Source organism: Poromitra crassiceps (assembly GCF_964638095.1).
Source record: "Poromitra crassiceps genome assembly, chromosome: 2".
NCBI classification, from domain to species: Eukaryota; Metazoa; Chordata; class Actinopteri; order Beryciformes; family Melamphaidae; genus Poromitra; species Poromitra crassiceps.
The window spans coordinates 63,076,067-63,092,201 of NC_139624.1; the positions used below are offsets into that span (position 1 = coordinate 63,076,067).

General features: G+C 44.1%; 1 protein-coding gene across 1 annotated transcript in view; it reads right to left on the minus strand.

Annotated features, from left to right (window-relative positions):
* The window catches only part of kcnh2b (potassium voltage-gated channel, subfamily H (eag-related), member 2b), a gene marked incomplete at both ends in the record, with an annotated part of 583,908 nt that overhangs the window by 1,774 nt on the left and 565,999 nt on the right, over positions 1 to 16,135 (minus strand). The window contains 8 exons of the mRNA XM_083632013.1: positions 3,544 to 3,651; positions 3,849 to 3,954; positions 4,639 to 4,828; positions 5,133 to 5,277; positions 5,706 to 5,854; positions 6,027 to 6,129; positions 6,986 to 7,179; positions 9,347 to 9,599. Coding sequence (XP_083488139.1) covers positions 3,544 to 3,651; positions 3,849 to 3,954; positions 4,639 to 4,828; positions 5,133 to 5,277; positions 5,706 to 5,854; positions 6,027 to 6,129; positions 6,986 to 7,179; positions 9,347 to 9,599 — 1,248 coding nt within the window. The remainder of the gene's footprint in view (positions 1 to 3,543; positions 3,652 to 3,848; positions 3,955 to 4,638; positions 4,829 to 5,132; positions 5,278 to 5,705; positions 5,855 to 6,026; positions 6,130 to 6,985; positions 7,180 to 9,346; positions 9,600 to 16,135) is intronic.

Consider the following 16,135-nt stretch of genomic DNA (forward strand, 5'->3'; position numbering starts at 1 on the left):
CAAGACACTTTACCCTCCTTGCTCCCGATGGTGTGTAGGCACCCTGCGTGGCAGCCTGCCGCCATTGGTGTATGAATGGGTGAATGTAGACTATCTACTGATTGTAAAGCGCTTTGGATAAAAGCGCTATATAAATGCAGGCCATTTACCATTTACCATGATTAATAATATTAATCACTGTTACAAAGTGGGGCATTTTAACATGGGGGTGAATAGGAACGACGGAAAACCTTTCCATCTTCCTCACATCTGCTTTTTTCAAAGAACTGGACTCAATAATTCTGTCCTACATCTGGAATTATTAGAGTCATAGAATTTCGAAAATTCACTTGCAAATCCCAAGATCTTCTCAAAAGCGCTGATTTAGCGTTTGCGCTTGTTTAACGCCGTGCGCAATGCAAATTGGGGATGGACACAAGCGCATGCCTGTGATAATTGTACTGGGCATTGGCTGCCCCATGCCAAAGCAGGCGTTTCAGCGCTAAAATGTGGGATAGATGGCATTACCCTATCGTCAGCAGCACGCAATTACTTTGCGCTACGAGCTTTGAAAAGGATCTCTTATGCGCAAATACCTGCTACGCTGGGAGCACAGCCGTAATCTCCGCGCAGCGCAATGGAAAGTGGAATTCCTTTTGGATATGTCATTATGCACAGCCTTGCCACGCCAAGACATCAAATTATGCTGCTAAAATTGGGTATTAGCAGATAATTCAGTGAGGCAATCAACTATAACTCACTGAGAAACTTGTATCACATCGCAAAGAGGGAAATGAAAACTTGTTGGACAATGGACATACAGTAGGCTATTTACCTTCAAAACCCGGAGGGTCATTGGCACCACAGACGATCTGTCAATAAGCTCTCTCTGTCCTGCACGAGTGAGTACACTCTATTACGCATGGAGAGAATTACAGCATATTGCATGCCTCGCGCAAACAGCCATTGCGAGACGGGAATCTGATTCGTTTTGATTGACGTAATGCCCAGCATTGCCTGGCCACGCCTGTGACTAATTCTGGTAGCCCAAATCCCGTTTGCGCAGGCATTTTGAGGCGCAGATGATTTTGGCACGGCTCTAATTTGCGTCTGCGACAGGTGCCATGAACGTTTCCGCATGCCGGCCGAGAATTGCATCCCCAACATATTTCGGGGCTGTTTTAACTTAGAAATCAGGGAGGTCACGTCTACCAGACAATTATATCACTTTTAAACAGTTACATTTCTGTATAAATCATTGCAATATGCTCCCGTGAGGTGGGGATGCTGCTGGCGCTGGGGTGCAAAACTCGGCATAACACCTGGCGGACGATGCAAGGCGGACTGCTATCTTCTCCACCTTAAAGCACGCGCAAACAGGTGCGCAAGCGCTATTAGGGGATAGCGCCTGTCGGAAGATAGGGCCCAAAGTCTGAAGGTGGTATCATGCTCACCCTGCCGTGAAGGGCGCGGGGGTGGAGCGAGGGCCGGGCGCGTCAAATGACGTAAATTTGTTGGCCGTGGTTATTCGCTACCTCCGTCGGGTGCTCGCCATGTGCCTGATTTTTTTTCTCACAGCGCGAGCAACGCACGGCTTCTCTCCAAACATGGTCGCTTTCAAGCCACTGAGCCCTGAACACTGAGCTGTGTTTTCGCCACATTTCTTGACCCATGTGGTAGGCTATAAACTTTGATTTGCAACTGTTCGTTTTTAGTCATTTCACCAAGTAAATGTGTTGTGTTGAGAGCATTATTGAGACAGATTAAAAGCAGCACAGAGTAGGCAATCAGGGCTGAGAAGTAAAACGGCTTTCAGTAAAAACAAGTTTGGTGATTCCTTCATGTGCTGATGTGCGGTCGTTTGAGAGTGAAAGCGCACTCAGTACTGCACATAATAGCGTTTCATTGCGACTTTTCACAGGCTGTTCTCACTATTACCATTGTACAATACATGCTGATCACTTGACTGATCACTTTCTGAGTATAATAGCATCTGCCCCAGCGCGAGGTCTGCACGGTGACTCCCGGAGACTCGCGGAGCTCCACCCCCACGGAGCTTGCTCGAGTATAAGAGCACCTTGAGGGAGGGCTGGCCTTACCGGTGTTTAGACACTACTACTGGGCTGCCAATGTTAGGGCTCTAATGTTTTGGTGGCAAGGGATTCCTGGCAATTTCACTCTAAGCTAGAGAGGCCTGGGACTTTGCAAAATTTAAGTTTTGTTACACAAAATTCTGTCAGAATACTAAACCAAGTTAGGAATGTTTTGAATGTACCAGATGTTTCTGTCCATACACCGATTTGTTTCAATCACTCTTTTTGCCTCCATGGTCAGACAAAAACGATCAGCGAGAAGGGGCTGGTCTCCATCAGAGACCTATACATAGATGGTCATTTTGCATCTTTTGATCTACCGAAGAGGAAGTTTGAGTTGCCCGGCACAAACTGGCTCAGATACCGGCAAACCAGAGATTACGTTCGTTCCAAGCTTCGTGCATTTGAAGCACTCCCAAATGAGCATGTTTTTTATGATGTATTGCTGAGCCCTACTCACTCCAAGCACCTTAGGGCACACTATCTCATGCCTTTTGGTTCTGCTATTCACTAACGGGATTCTGGGCCAAAATATTTGACTGGTACTCTAAGGCCTACAAAGTAACCCTGCAGCCGGAGGCAGAACTCGCCATCTTTGGGTGTTCGGAGTCCTCTCTGAAATTCCCTACAGCTGTGCAGCAATCTCTGACGCTGGGGACAACTATTGCTAAAAGACTAATTTTAAAGGAATGGAAGTCCTCTTCTTCACCTTCTCTTCAGGTGTGGCTGATGGACATGATCTCTGTTATACAGATGGAGAGGCTGAGGTTCCTGAGAGCCAACTCGCTTAGAAGGTTCTCAAATATCTTGGACCCCTTTTTGGCTTACTTTGACGAAGTTAAGAATGACTAGTGACTGAGGTTAGGGGTGATAGACGGCTTACCTGGATGGTTTTCCATGGACCGCTTTCGTAGGATCCTGTGCATAATATCTTGTACAAGCACATAAGCACACGCATACGTTTTTTGTTGTTGTTTTTGTTTTTTGTTTTCCTGTGTCTGAGTTTGTTTGTCTTGTTTGGTGTCCTTACGTGTGAACTGTTTGTTTATTAGTAGTAGTTTGTATGAACTGCGGTGATAAAGTGAATCTATATAATTTGTATACGATATAGGCCTACATATTTTTATGATCATAAGAAAACACATACTCTAGCATTATATAATACAGCACATTCTTCAGCAGTGCTTCTAAGAATGTATGTGTTATGGAATAAGTTTGTTTGCTAATGCTAACATTTAAATTAGTAATGTTAAATAGGTACTGAATGTCTCTACTCTCTGTTATTGCCATGAATGCACAGTGCTTCAGAATCTGTACATGTTTATTTCACATTTTCCTAACAGTGGCTCTTCAATATTGAAGGAATAAAGGTGAAAAACTGGCAGCAAAACATCAGCATGTACAACACTCATCATTGTACTGTCTGTAGGTACTAAATGTGTCCATCGCTGATACACCTACACATCTTTACCTGTGAGAGGGAGGCCAGGGTGTCTGTGTCCAGAGGTGCACCAGGCTGAACCAGCCTCTCTCCAGGACGCGGTCCTGTGCCAGGCCCGGGGCCGGGATATGATGAAGCCTGAGGCAGAGACCAGCGCAACCTGTTAGTCAGTGCAGTGTTGCCTCTTATCTAACTGGGATTTTTGGGGGGATTAGGTAATGGTATGTTTGAAATCAAGTCACTGTAACAAGCCAAAGATACACTTCAAAAAAGTGTATTAGTGTGCTCACGGAAGCTGACCAGTGTGTGTGTGTGTGTGTGTGTGTGTGTGTTACCTGAGGTGGTGATGAGACGGTGCTGTAGGCGGGGGGAACCAGCGCCATCTGTCTCTGCAGCAGCTGCATGATCGCCCCGATGTCTGTGGACATACGGCTCTCCAACCTACACACACGGTATATCAACAGTGGATCAGTGGGATGATTTAATGACAACAAGACATGGAGGAGACATCCAGAGGCCATAACACAGATCCATCCAAACAGCTGCTGTTAACCTATTACTTTGGCTGCTGCAACAGATGCTTTTCCTATTCTGCTCAGCTCTTTTCAACTCTGTTCACCACCAGGCTCTGGTCCTGCAGTGGACCTCCTTGCAGACTGCTATTCCCCATCCCAATTCCACACTCACTCTCTCTCACACACACACGCACGCACGCACGCACGCACGCACGCACGCACACACACACACACACACACACACACACACACACACACACACACACACACACACCTTTGTGTCTGCTGACACGTCCTATCCAGCAAAGGCGAAATGCTACTCAATCATGCGTTAAAACGAGCATTCAGCCAGAGGAGCAGCGAGCCACGCAACTAAAACCCATTGTACAGACACAGCCTGTGACCGCAGCACGACCTGACAAACGGCCCTCACCCAGCTAAAGGCTCGGGGATGCATAAACCTTTTTTTCCCCTCCGCGATGGAGAGAGGAGAGCCTTCAGAGGCGGTCAGGTAATAAGAAAATGGTATGTCAGAAAACTGCTAGTATGGCAGCATTTTTTGTAGCGGGGATACTTTCAGGTTTTCAGACACACGTCCAGACAGCCCTACCTGTTGAGCTGCTTCTGCAGCAGGTCCAGGCGCGCGTCCAGCTGGCTGCGCTGCTGGCGGCTCAGGCAGTGCAGCGGTGTGTTGAGCGGCGGGGGGGAGGGCAGGCTGCAGCGGGGAACCTCCTGGTACTGACTGCCCCCCCGATTCTCCCCCCAGAAACTGAAGATGTTTGACACGCCCGAGAACGCACCTGTGGAATATGAGAGAGTGGTTGAATGAGTGTTTGTGTATTACAGTAGTAAATAAGGATATTGTGTGTTTGTGTGTGCGTGTGCGTGTGTGTGTGTGTGTGTGTGTGTGTGTGTGTGTGTGCGCGCGCGCACGTGCGTGTGCGTGTCATGGTTTGTACATTTTCTGATGATTTACAACACTGTGAAAAACAGTTTCCTAATTTCTGTCCTGTTATGCTCTATTATATTCTACTCTATTCTAATGTGCTTTATTTCCTTTCTATTCTATTCTATTCTATTCTATTCTATTCTATTCTGCCTTACCTGACAGGGCGTTGCAGGTGTTCCCAGTCTTGGGGTCCCCGTCTCCCTCTGTGTTCTCGTTGAAGTTCAGGTGCGTGGCCTGAGCCTGTGGGGTCCCCAGCATCACAGATGGAGGGGCAGGGCATGTCACGACTGACTCCTCCCCCTTTTAGTAGAGCAGAAGAGTCATTGAGTCATCTTTATTGCTTATACGGGTAATTTGCATTCAAGCTAATGTCTAAAAAAAGGATTATGAAACATAAATAATTTTCAATGTGAAAACAAAGTACAGTAAGACCAGCAGTTGGAAATGCAGGACCTCTTCTGCTAATAATAAGAGTTGTAGAATGAATCTGAGTTGCTTAGGAAAAGTTGACCTTGCAGCCAGAGATCAAGGTCGGAAAATAACTGACATCATATTGATTTCCAGAATCAATACAGACCACTGAATGAAGCTCTGTGACTGTGAGAGAAGGGGTGAACAGTAAACAATCTTTCTGGGGGTGAATATTTGTTGTTAAAGTAAAGCGAATGAAGCTACAGTACATGTATAGACAAAGCTTTCATCATATGAATGAAAAACTGGAGTTCTACCTCATCGCCACTGGAGTGGGAGGACACCGAGCTGCGATGCCCCTCCCAGTCTGGCTTAAGTTGGTTGTTGGTTTGGTTGTTGGCTGCTTCCTTCCTTCTTCGTCGCAGGGGCTTATGAGACTTTTTAATCTCCCCGGCGTCTGCATCATCTGGAGGGGGAGGATGCAAGGGAAAGAGAAAATGACTCCACCGGAAAAGGACTAACATGTCAACGGGCAAACTTCATTATAAAATGGATTAAACTCTTAATATATTTCATTTACCATTTAGACAGATACTTTGGTCTCAGTGAGAGAAAACGACTTAGGGAAGATAGGTTACCTTTTTCCGTACGCCGCCGGAATGACAATTTGCGTCTCCGTAATTTGTTGAATCCCCCACAGTCCGAGTCGTCGCTGCTTGGAGAGCCAGGAATCATGTTGGTCTGTACGGGAGAGATGAGGAATGACCAACATTTAATAGTCTTTCTTAATAAAAGTGCTGCGGGGAAGCAATTTATAAAACCGGCAATGTAGAATTATGACGACCACCTTCCGAATATTAAAGACGCCCTAAAGTCAAACATGTTTTTCTCCTGGTTCCTTCAGTTGGATGTTTGAGCTTCACTAGGCAGAATGATGCATGTGCAGAGTTTGACACTAGAAGGCTGTATCCACAATCGTCTGCAGAAAGTGGAAATTTCTCTGTGTTCATTGAAAAGGTGATTTTCCATGAGCATGATTCGTGACATCACAAATACTGGAGCCAATCCCTGTCTAGTATATTCAGCAGTTAAAGCCCTGGTTTGGTTTGTATGCTGTGATTGGCTAGTTATGTTCTAGAGACAACCCAAATTCCTTTGGAGTTTTGAATGAGGCAGAAGGAGGGAAGTCATTTTAAGGATTTTAACAATATAATTTAACTTTTTGTGTGGAGAAAACCATCATGCACAAATTATTATTCAAAGTAGAGTATTTTATATACATCTTAAAACATGAATTTAGAGGGTCTTTAAATTAATTATTTCATCAATCTGTCAGTGACATGCTGTTACTTTTCTGGTGTCCCCTCTTTCCCTCATTCAGCACATGTAAAGTAGGTGGAGAGAACAACAGTAAATAAAGGCAAGACAGCGTGAGTTTCCAGTCAAGACTCAACCTATGTCCAATATATTTCATGGAGCAAGTGGTGCTATTTCCTCCAGTCAGTATTCGCGATGATGCTTCAGTCCTTCATGGCCTACAGACTTCATCTACAGTCAGCCTTGGAAGGCAGTTGTAAGAATTAAGCTGTCAACTCACGTCTCTGAGGTTGAAGGTGATTTCCAAGTTGCTCCAGAAGTGGTCACAGAACTCGGGGTACATGTCCAGCACCTCCAGCACGTCTTCTCTGAGGATCTTGTGGAGGTCGCAGTACGTCAGAGCCCTCACATCGGCGTTGGACTTCCCCGGCCGGGCGTACAGGTTGATGGGCTCGCCGAAGATGTCATTCTTCCCTGGGATGAATAGGGAAACGAAAACTTTTAGACTTGTTTTGGCATATGGGTTCTGTTCTGTCTCACTTCACTCTTGCCCCAGGGAGCTAATTAGGAAGATTTTGAGAAGCTATCATGAGCAAAATGAATTTGCCAGTTTTTGAGATATGACTTGTTGGCACTTGTTAACCTGTCAGTTTGACGAAAAAATATTTATCAAAAAAATAAAACTTTGAGGCTTGTTTTGGCACTTCACTCTTGCCCCAAGGAGTCAATTAGTAAGACAAAAGTTTTAAGAAGCTATCATGAGAAAAATGAATTTGCATATAAATGTTCTGCTGACAATCAACTTTTATTATGCAAATGTATAGCATGCATCATCATACTGATGCAATCTGTCTGAGGATTAGGGATGGGAAAATTCACGGATTCACATCTGTGCATCCGCATCAAAGTTCAAGATGCAATTGCACCGGTTAAAAAAGTGTGCATCAGATACAATTTGGGATGAATTTGCATTGCATCGTTTCTAACATCTTTGCATCGGTAAAATTGGATTTATGTTAGTAGAGGCCCTATGCCTTTAAAGAAAAAGCATAAATGAGATGCTTACTGATCTGAAAAGTTAAAATGGCACTTTAAAAAATTAAATTTAGGATTTGCTGCATAAGAAATAAAATCTAACTATTGTACTATACTGAATTGCATAGCATAATTATTTTGCATTGCGTTGAATCTCTTCGTATCGAGCTGAATCACATGGGGTTGAATCAAATCATGTCGAGCATCACAATAGGTGTGAGTCATATCGTATCACATCAGTATTTGCTTCATATGTTTCTTTAATGTATTGAATCATTGGCAATGCATCGAGATGTGATGGAGATTCCTATCCTAACCCTGAGGATAGGTCTTTTAGGAAAATAAAGATAAATTAATGCATTTCTGGGGGGGGGATAATTTTTTATATGGATATATGGTAATTTTATTTCCTACTACATCACTGAATAAGTTATCCTTTATTTATCCCCATGGGGAAATTCATCCTCTGCATTTGACCCATCCTCTACTAGGAACCTTCCTAGAACTAGGAGCAGTGGGCAGCCGCAGTGCAGCGACCGGGGACCAACTCCAGTTCTTTTTGCCATTGCCTTCGTCAGGGACATTGACAGGAGTATTAAGCCTAACATACATGTCTTTTGGTGGTGGGAGGAAACCGGAGCACCCGGAGAAAACACACACGAACACGGGGAGAACATGCAAACTCCACACAGAAAGGACCTGGGACGGACCGGGGTTCGAACCCGGGACCTTCTTGCTGTGAGGCAACAGTGCTAGCCTCCGTGCCGTCCTATGTAATGTTCTCTCTGACATTTAATTACTCTCTCTGCACCTGTACATGGCTTCAGTGTTGCTCTGTAAAGCACTTTGTAACAAACCCACTGTGGAATACATTTGTCTTGACTTGATCTACACACAGATTATCTATTACTGTAATCCTGCTCATGCTGTATGCTGCTATATCATTTACAGGGCATCACTTCACCATTTATAAAAGCAGACTCAATAGGAGCAAAACTCCATGTTCACCAGTAGATGGCAGTATCAGCTAATAAATGACTCATGCGAGGCAGCATGTCTTCAGAACACCCTTGGCCCTATCTTCCGACAGGTGCTATCCCCTATTAGCGCTTGCGCACCTGTTTGCGCGTGCCTTAAGGCAGGGAAGATAGCAGTCCGCTTGTGCCGCTTGAGGAAAATAATGGCTGCCTTGTTGATAACACTGTGAAAGCCCTTTAGGACTCTTCTTGGGCAGCTCTCCTAGGCTGGCATGCAATGGACTACAGCTGCCTATGGATTATTATTGAAATCACACCGTTTATCCTCTTATTTAGTCAATGCTTTTTTCCCTTTCTTGTGTCCTTTAAGATATATGTGTGGTCATTCACTTTTTGCATTTTATTATTTGTATTTTCTCATTCTTTTTAATTGCCTACCCTAAGGGTCTTATGGCAAGCAGCCGTGGGTGCGAAATTATCAAAGAAAAACCTATGTAGAGGTTGTATTATTTGTATTTTAAAATATTCTCTTGTATATATCTCCTCTACTACAGTAGTTAAATTTGTATGCAGTATCCACAATCAGCCAAACATGAAAAACACAAACCCCCCACCCCCTTTTTTTTTACCCAAGATGGCTACCACCACGTCCCCTCTGAGGATCTCTATAGATCCCCTGGAGATGAAGTAGAGGGCGTTGAGGACATCCCCGGCATGGACCAGCGTATCGCCCGGCGGGGCGTGGGTGGTCTTGAACTTCATGGCCAAAGCCCTGAGGCAGCCTTTAGTGGAGCCTTTAAAAGCCTTACAGTTCTGCAGCAAAGTGCGGTTCAGATGGAGGCAGATATCCGCCTGCAGACACTCTGGGAAACCTTTCAGCACCTGGGAGGGAGAGAGAGGAGGGAAGAGGAGATAAAGACAGGGAGAGAGACAGAGAGAGAAAGAAAGAGGGAGAATGAGAGAGAGAGAGAGAGAGAGAGAGAGAGAGAGAGAGAGAGAGAGAGAGAGAGAGAGAGAGAGAGAGAGAGAGAGAGAGAGAGGGGAATCGAGAAGATTGGAATAGGAGGAAGGGAGCAGAAGGGAGGAAGATAGTGGATGGAATAATGGGAAAGGATTATATTAGCAATGATATATACAGTATTAGCATTGGTTGACTTATACTGTACCTAATATAAAGCTAATGTTAACTGTCTAGATGCTTTAATAGAAAAGATAAAACAGTGAAGGTCCAATAGTCTTTATTGCTACTCTCTCTCCTGATGACTGCTTATGGGACATTCGCCTTTTATAGTTATTACACTCTTCTACAAATCAACATGACAAAACAAAACTAACAAGGTTCAAGGTTTCTTCATTAGTCCCCAATGTTGTTGTGCTGATGGGAAACTCGGCAGTCCAGAGTTACAAACAAGACATCACAGCAATACGGATTCACAAGACACCAAGGCAAACACTTTTAAACAAGCATCATTACAATATAAAAAACAACACTATGATAAAGACACAAAAAAAGTGCTTATACACACACACACACACACACACACACACACACACACACACACACACACACACGGTTTGGCCAGCTAGAGGGCTAGCTGACCACGCTATTGTCCGTCTTAGCTTAGATTTGCTTTTTATTCTCTCTTCTGTTCTTTTACCTTGTGTTTTTGTATTTTAATTATCTATCATGAAATGTGTTTTTGTCTTGGACTCCAGGAAGACTAGCTGTCGTCCAGGTGGCAGCTAATGAGGATCATTTTTTATAAACAATAAACAATAAACATACACACACACACACACACACACACACACACACACACACACACACACACACACGCACGCACGCACGCACGCACACACACACAAACTCCTTTGAAAGCTTAGAGTAAAATGCATGGGCAAAGTAGATGATTCTGTCCCAGCTTTGTTTAATAATGCAATGGCTGCATGTACGAAAGTATTCTTGTAGCGTATTTAGTTCTACATGGAGGAACCACAAAGCACCAGCCAGAGCAATGGAGCTGCAATTCACTATGAGAACAGTGTTGAAGGATAGAGCTCGCTGTACGCTGCAGGTATGAGGAGTGAATAACTGATAGGTTGAGTTGAGGCTCACATATAAGCTTACTAGCCCACTTGACAATTTGGTTTCGAGAGTTTTTGCTTTGCAGACAGGTTACCAAACCATGACACAAGGGGAAAAGACAAGATACCGGTAGATTCAATAACAGCCAGTTTTCGGAGGCAATAAAGACGCTGATGTCCCTTTTTACACACTGCCTCACAGTTCTTTTCGAAGGTCAGTTTATGACTGAGTCTATGACTGTGCCGAGATTCTACACAGTCCACGGGCTGACCTTTAATGATTGTACTATCGTGGGTTTTAAAATATATAATCATGTCCTTTATTTTGGATAAGTTTAGCTGCAGGAAAGATTTGTCACACAAAATCATCAATGATTGGGCCATGACTGGACTCATTTTCGCCTAGCAGACTCACAATGACTGTATCATCTGCAATTTTGAATAAAGTTCTGTTCTCATGCTTACTGTTTACACATGTTTGTGTACAGGATATAAAGTAAGCCTGAGAGAACACAGCTCTGAGGTGAGCTAGTAGAAGTCTAGAAGAACATAATAAATCAGATAAAATGCCATTTACTTTTACTCATTGTGTTCTGTTTGAATCCAATATGCAACCCACCAGATTGCGACTCAATTTAAAATGCTCAATCAGCCTTGTGGCTAAAATATGGGGTTGGATGGTGTTAAAAGTGGAGGAAAAGTCAATAAATAATAATCTGGCATAATAATGAATAAAATAATAATCGGGCATTGGTTTTGCTCCCCTCTAGGTGTTTACTGTAAACAAAAGGTTAAATAGAGTGGTTGAAGCGTCATCAACTCCTCTATCTGCCCCATAGACAAACTGCATAGGGTCAAGTAAATGTTCTGTTATTGCCTGCCTACCAACACGAGGGTCGTAGGTTTCGCGCCCCCGTGTTACCTCTGGCTTGGTCGGGCGTCCATACAGGCACGATTGGTTGTGTCTGCGGATGGGAAGCCGGAATGAGGGTATGTGACCTGGTCGCTGCACTAGCGCCTCCTCTGGTCAGTCGGGGTGCCTGTTTGGGGCAGAAGGGACCTGGTGGGAATAGCGTGATCCTCCCACGTGCTACGTCCTGCCAGTGAAGCCCCCCGGCGTCAGGTGAAAAGAAGCGGCTGGCGGAGGAAGCATGTGTGTGTCTATGGCTCTCCCCCGATCGGCAGAGGGGGTAGCGACTGGGGCAGCAGGGGGAACTGGCCAAGTACAATTGGGGAGAAAATGGGGGGAAATCAGAAGAAAAGAAAGTGCATGTTCTGTTTCCCTTGTGAGCTGTATCTTCACAAGTTTTTCAAAAGTTCTCATTACAAGAGAAGTGAGGGCAACTGGCCTTAAGTCATTAAAAGATTTGGTGCTGCTGCCTTAAGGAACAGGGATAATCACAGCCTGTGTCAGCACCTGAGGTAGTGCTCCAGGACGTCCACTGGATGGCGCCATGGAGGCTACCTAGAGTCGCACTCACCTGCACGGCTGTGTGCCATCGCAATCAGCAGGGGCTGAGAACATTTGTTTTGATTACCTTGAACTATTATTTAAGCCCTGTGAAGGCTGTGTGACATGTCAAGATATTTTGGTCCTACGGGAGAATGGTTGTACATGCTCTTTAAGTTTCAAGTAAACTTTGTTTTGTGGCTTGGAAGCTCTGACTCGTCTCCTGGTTATTCTGCACTTGGGTCCGATCCAAAACTGTGACAGCCTGCTTCCACAGGCTAGACATGCAATCCTGCTTTTATCTCTTTTTTTCTTTACCAGGCACCAGCCATTTTTGCTTTCCATCTGTTTATAGAAGCATAGAGTTTTATTAAAAACGATATTTCAGCGGGCCTTACATAACAGAGTCGGCAGGCCCGTAGCTCTAGAATGTAATTAAAATGAACAATTGGTGCAATTTTAATGAGTTTGCTAGAAGCACGATGGGGTTTCCCCAGCTCTTCTAAGCAGCTCACTGCACAGAACCACACACATCCTAAAACACCCACACTTTCGAAACGTCAGCCATGTTTCTCTCTATCCATCTCTCTCTCTCTCTGTCTTTCCTCCACCTCATCCAACCTCTCCACCCCTTCCCTTTCTTACTCCAATGATCTCACTTTCATTTTGGGGGTGTTACTTCTCCCACTCCCCTTGCCTCACTCTCCTCACTCCAAAGCCTTTCTGAATGTTTCAAAGTCTCCATTGAAGACAAAATATGATCAAGGGAGATGTGCAATCATGGCAAATAACTGTCAAATAAACTCGTTAATCTTTCAAGGATAAACTCCCTTTTGTGAATTTCCATCAACTCTCCGTTGCATAATAACTTGCCGTATGCTATAATAGTTTGGTTGATTTGTGTGATGATTGAGTCAGGTACGACTCAAAAATTTGCTGAGCCTGCCTTTGCCAGCCAACTGTATCGGTTGCTCTTTTGGCTTCAATTTAATGGTGCGTTTAGTAGATATCGAACTGTTGACTTTCAAGGCCGTAATGTTATTATGTTTATGTAAATTTGTGCTGTTGTGCTGTTATCGTTGCTTTGTGTTTTGCAATTATCTTTTCTGCTGAGCAATGCCTCTGTAAGTGTAGAAAATGAATGTTTTAATGTGTTTTGGTATTGTCAACTCCCTCCCTTTAAAAAAAAACGTTGGGTCACTGCTTGCCTCTAGCTGTAACCACTGCCTGAATGCACACACAGAAGTGATTGTATGCTGCTGAATCATGTATATTTCTAGAGTGACATGTGAGGTTTACTATCTATTGGACTTGGTGAAGTGCAGTCAAAACAACCTGGAGCTCAATGCTCAAAAGACAGTGGTGATGGTTGCGGACTACAGGAGCAACGCAGCCCAGCCCTCCCCCAGCACCCTGCGCGACTCCTCAGTTACCACTGTGGACTCCTTCTGCTTCCTGGGTCCATTCTCAGCCAGGACCTGAAATAGGAGCTGAACATCAGAGCTCTCACCAAGAAGGCAGGATGCACTTCCTGCAGCAGCTGAAGCAATTCAGAGTGCCAAAGGCAATGATGGTTCACTTCTACACCTCCATCGTTGAGTCCATCCTCACCTCATCCATCACCGTCTGGTACTTTGCTGCTACTCTCATGGACATCAGCAGGCTGCAGCATCTGCTGTGCCGAAAAGGTGATCGGATGCAACCTGACATCCATTCAGGACCTGCACACCGCCAGGACGCTGAAGCGGTCTCGTAAAATCATGGCCGAGCCATCTCACCCGGACACAAACTCTTTCAAATACTCCCCCTCGGCAAGAGGCTAAGGTCTGTCAAGACCAAAACCTCTCACCACAAGAACAGCTTCTTCCCAACTGCCATCAGCCCCACCCCCCCAATATCCCCCGACCACAGCTGGCTCCAACACCCCACCCCTCATCATACGTCACTTTAAAGTAGCAGCAGCTGGACTGCATTTATTGTGATGGCTGCTTCTCTTACCAGATTATTCCACTCTATTCATTTACTTTACATTATTCTCTTTAACTTATATCGTGCAATTTTGGACTGTAAATTCCTATTTATCACTCAGGTCCTTCTAATTCGTGTGTATATTGTATATATTGGACTGTACTTAGATTTTTTTGTGTGATTTTATCTTTGTAATCTGATTACCTACTGTACTGTACTATGGTAATAAAAGTGATTCAGATGTTTTCTACTCTTCCTTTGTGTGCCAGCACCTGCTTTGTTACTACATTAGTTGGAATGAAAGAGGTTGAAGCTTGATTGAATCAGTCATTGAGACAGAGAGGCAGAGGCTACACTCTACACCATCCTATCATCATAATCATCATCCCTAATCCACTCAGCTCGCCATGCTGCATTTGACGAGGCCTTCAGGGGAGCAACAGCATGCTTGTCCATTTGTTCCCTGCATACTTCACTGAATCACTTATTAGGCTGAAAACAAACAGGGTGAGGATGATGGAATATTGCATTTACGTCCAAACAAGGTTAATCTGTGTTTCTGTCATGTATCATAGACAATAATGAGGCACTGATTAGTTGTTATGTTCTGCATAGCAATTCAAAATGAAGTTGGAAAGTCTAGACAAAGTTGTGGGTGGAGATATTTACAAGTGGAACTCCCTCTATAAAGTGGAAAGTTTTGGAGATTACTTTATGAAACCGCTTACAAAGCACTGCCGTTTTGTACTAGAATAAATACCAACAGCTTCAAATCAATAACTGTGCATGGGTCAGAGCTAGTCTCAAAAGATCAAACACACTTAAATTCACACTTATAGATCTATACATCCTGGTCATACTGTATATACTTTGCATACTGTATGCATGTAATGGGAAGATTATATTAGTACGACCACTGACTGTGTCAAGTATAAGTGTCAATGGATGTAAAGTGTGTGTCGCCTTTATGATCACCAGTTAGTTTGTGTGTGTGTGTGCACATACATGCGTGCATGTGTGTGTGTGTGCGTGCATGCATGTGTGTCCAATGTCACATTTGAGTCACAGCCCTCATGTCGATGCAGCTAGTACAGAATACAAGAAGCGATTTGAACCATGGCTGTGGAGCCAACACAGTCTCACAGAAAATTGTATAATACCAACGATCTGGACCAACGTTGCTATTTTACAATTTCGGCTCGAAAATTGTAAAATAGTAACGTTCTGAGATTTTAGGGTTAGGATTAGAGTAGGGGGAGGGGTTAGAAACAGAAAATCTCCGTAAAACACGCCCAAACCACGCCCACCGCTGTAGACACATACGTTCCCATTTTACAATTTCTTAGCCGACATTGTAAAATACCAACGTTTGTCCACAAACGTTGCTATTTTACAATTTTTTGGGAGATCGGGTTGGTGGAGCGCATCATTTCCTCTGTGTGTGTGTGTGTGTGTGTGTGTGAGTGTGTGTGTGTGTGTGTGTGTGTGTGTGTGTGTGTGTGTGTGAGTGTGTGTGTGTGTGTGTGTGTGTGTGTGTGTGTGTGTGTGTGTGTGTGTGTGTGTGTGTGTGTGTGTGTGAGAGTGTGTGTGTGTGAGTGTGTGTGCAAGCTGTCCAATCCTATACAGTATGACTCACATAAGTCATGTTGAGGTTAGACAAACAAACATGCTGATCTCTCTGTGTGTCCTATTTATTTTATTTTTATTTAACCTTTATTTAGACAGGCGAGTCATTAAGAACAAATTCTTATTTACACTGACGGCCTGTGGGGTAAGGGAGAGGGGCTGCAAAAAAAGTCATGTTAAGGATAAAAAGGATAAAAACAGTGCATTATAAAACAGGGTATAAAACATAACAGCAATCACATAGGATAGAGCCAAAACTCAACATAACACAACACAGCACAACGTAGAA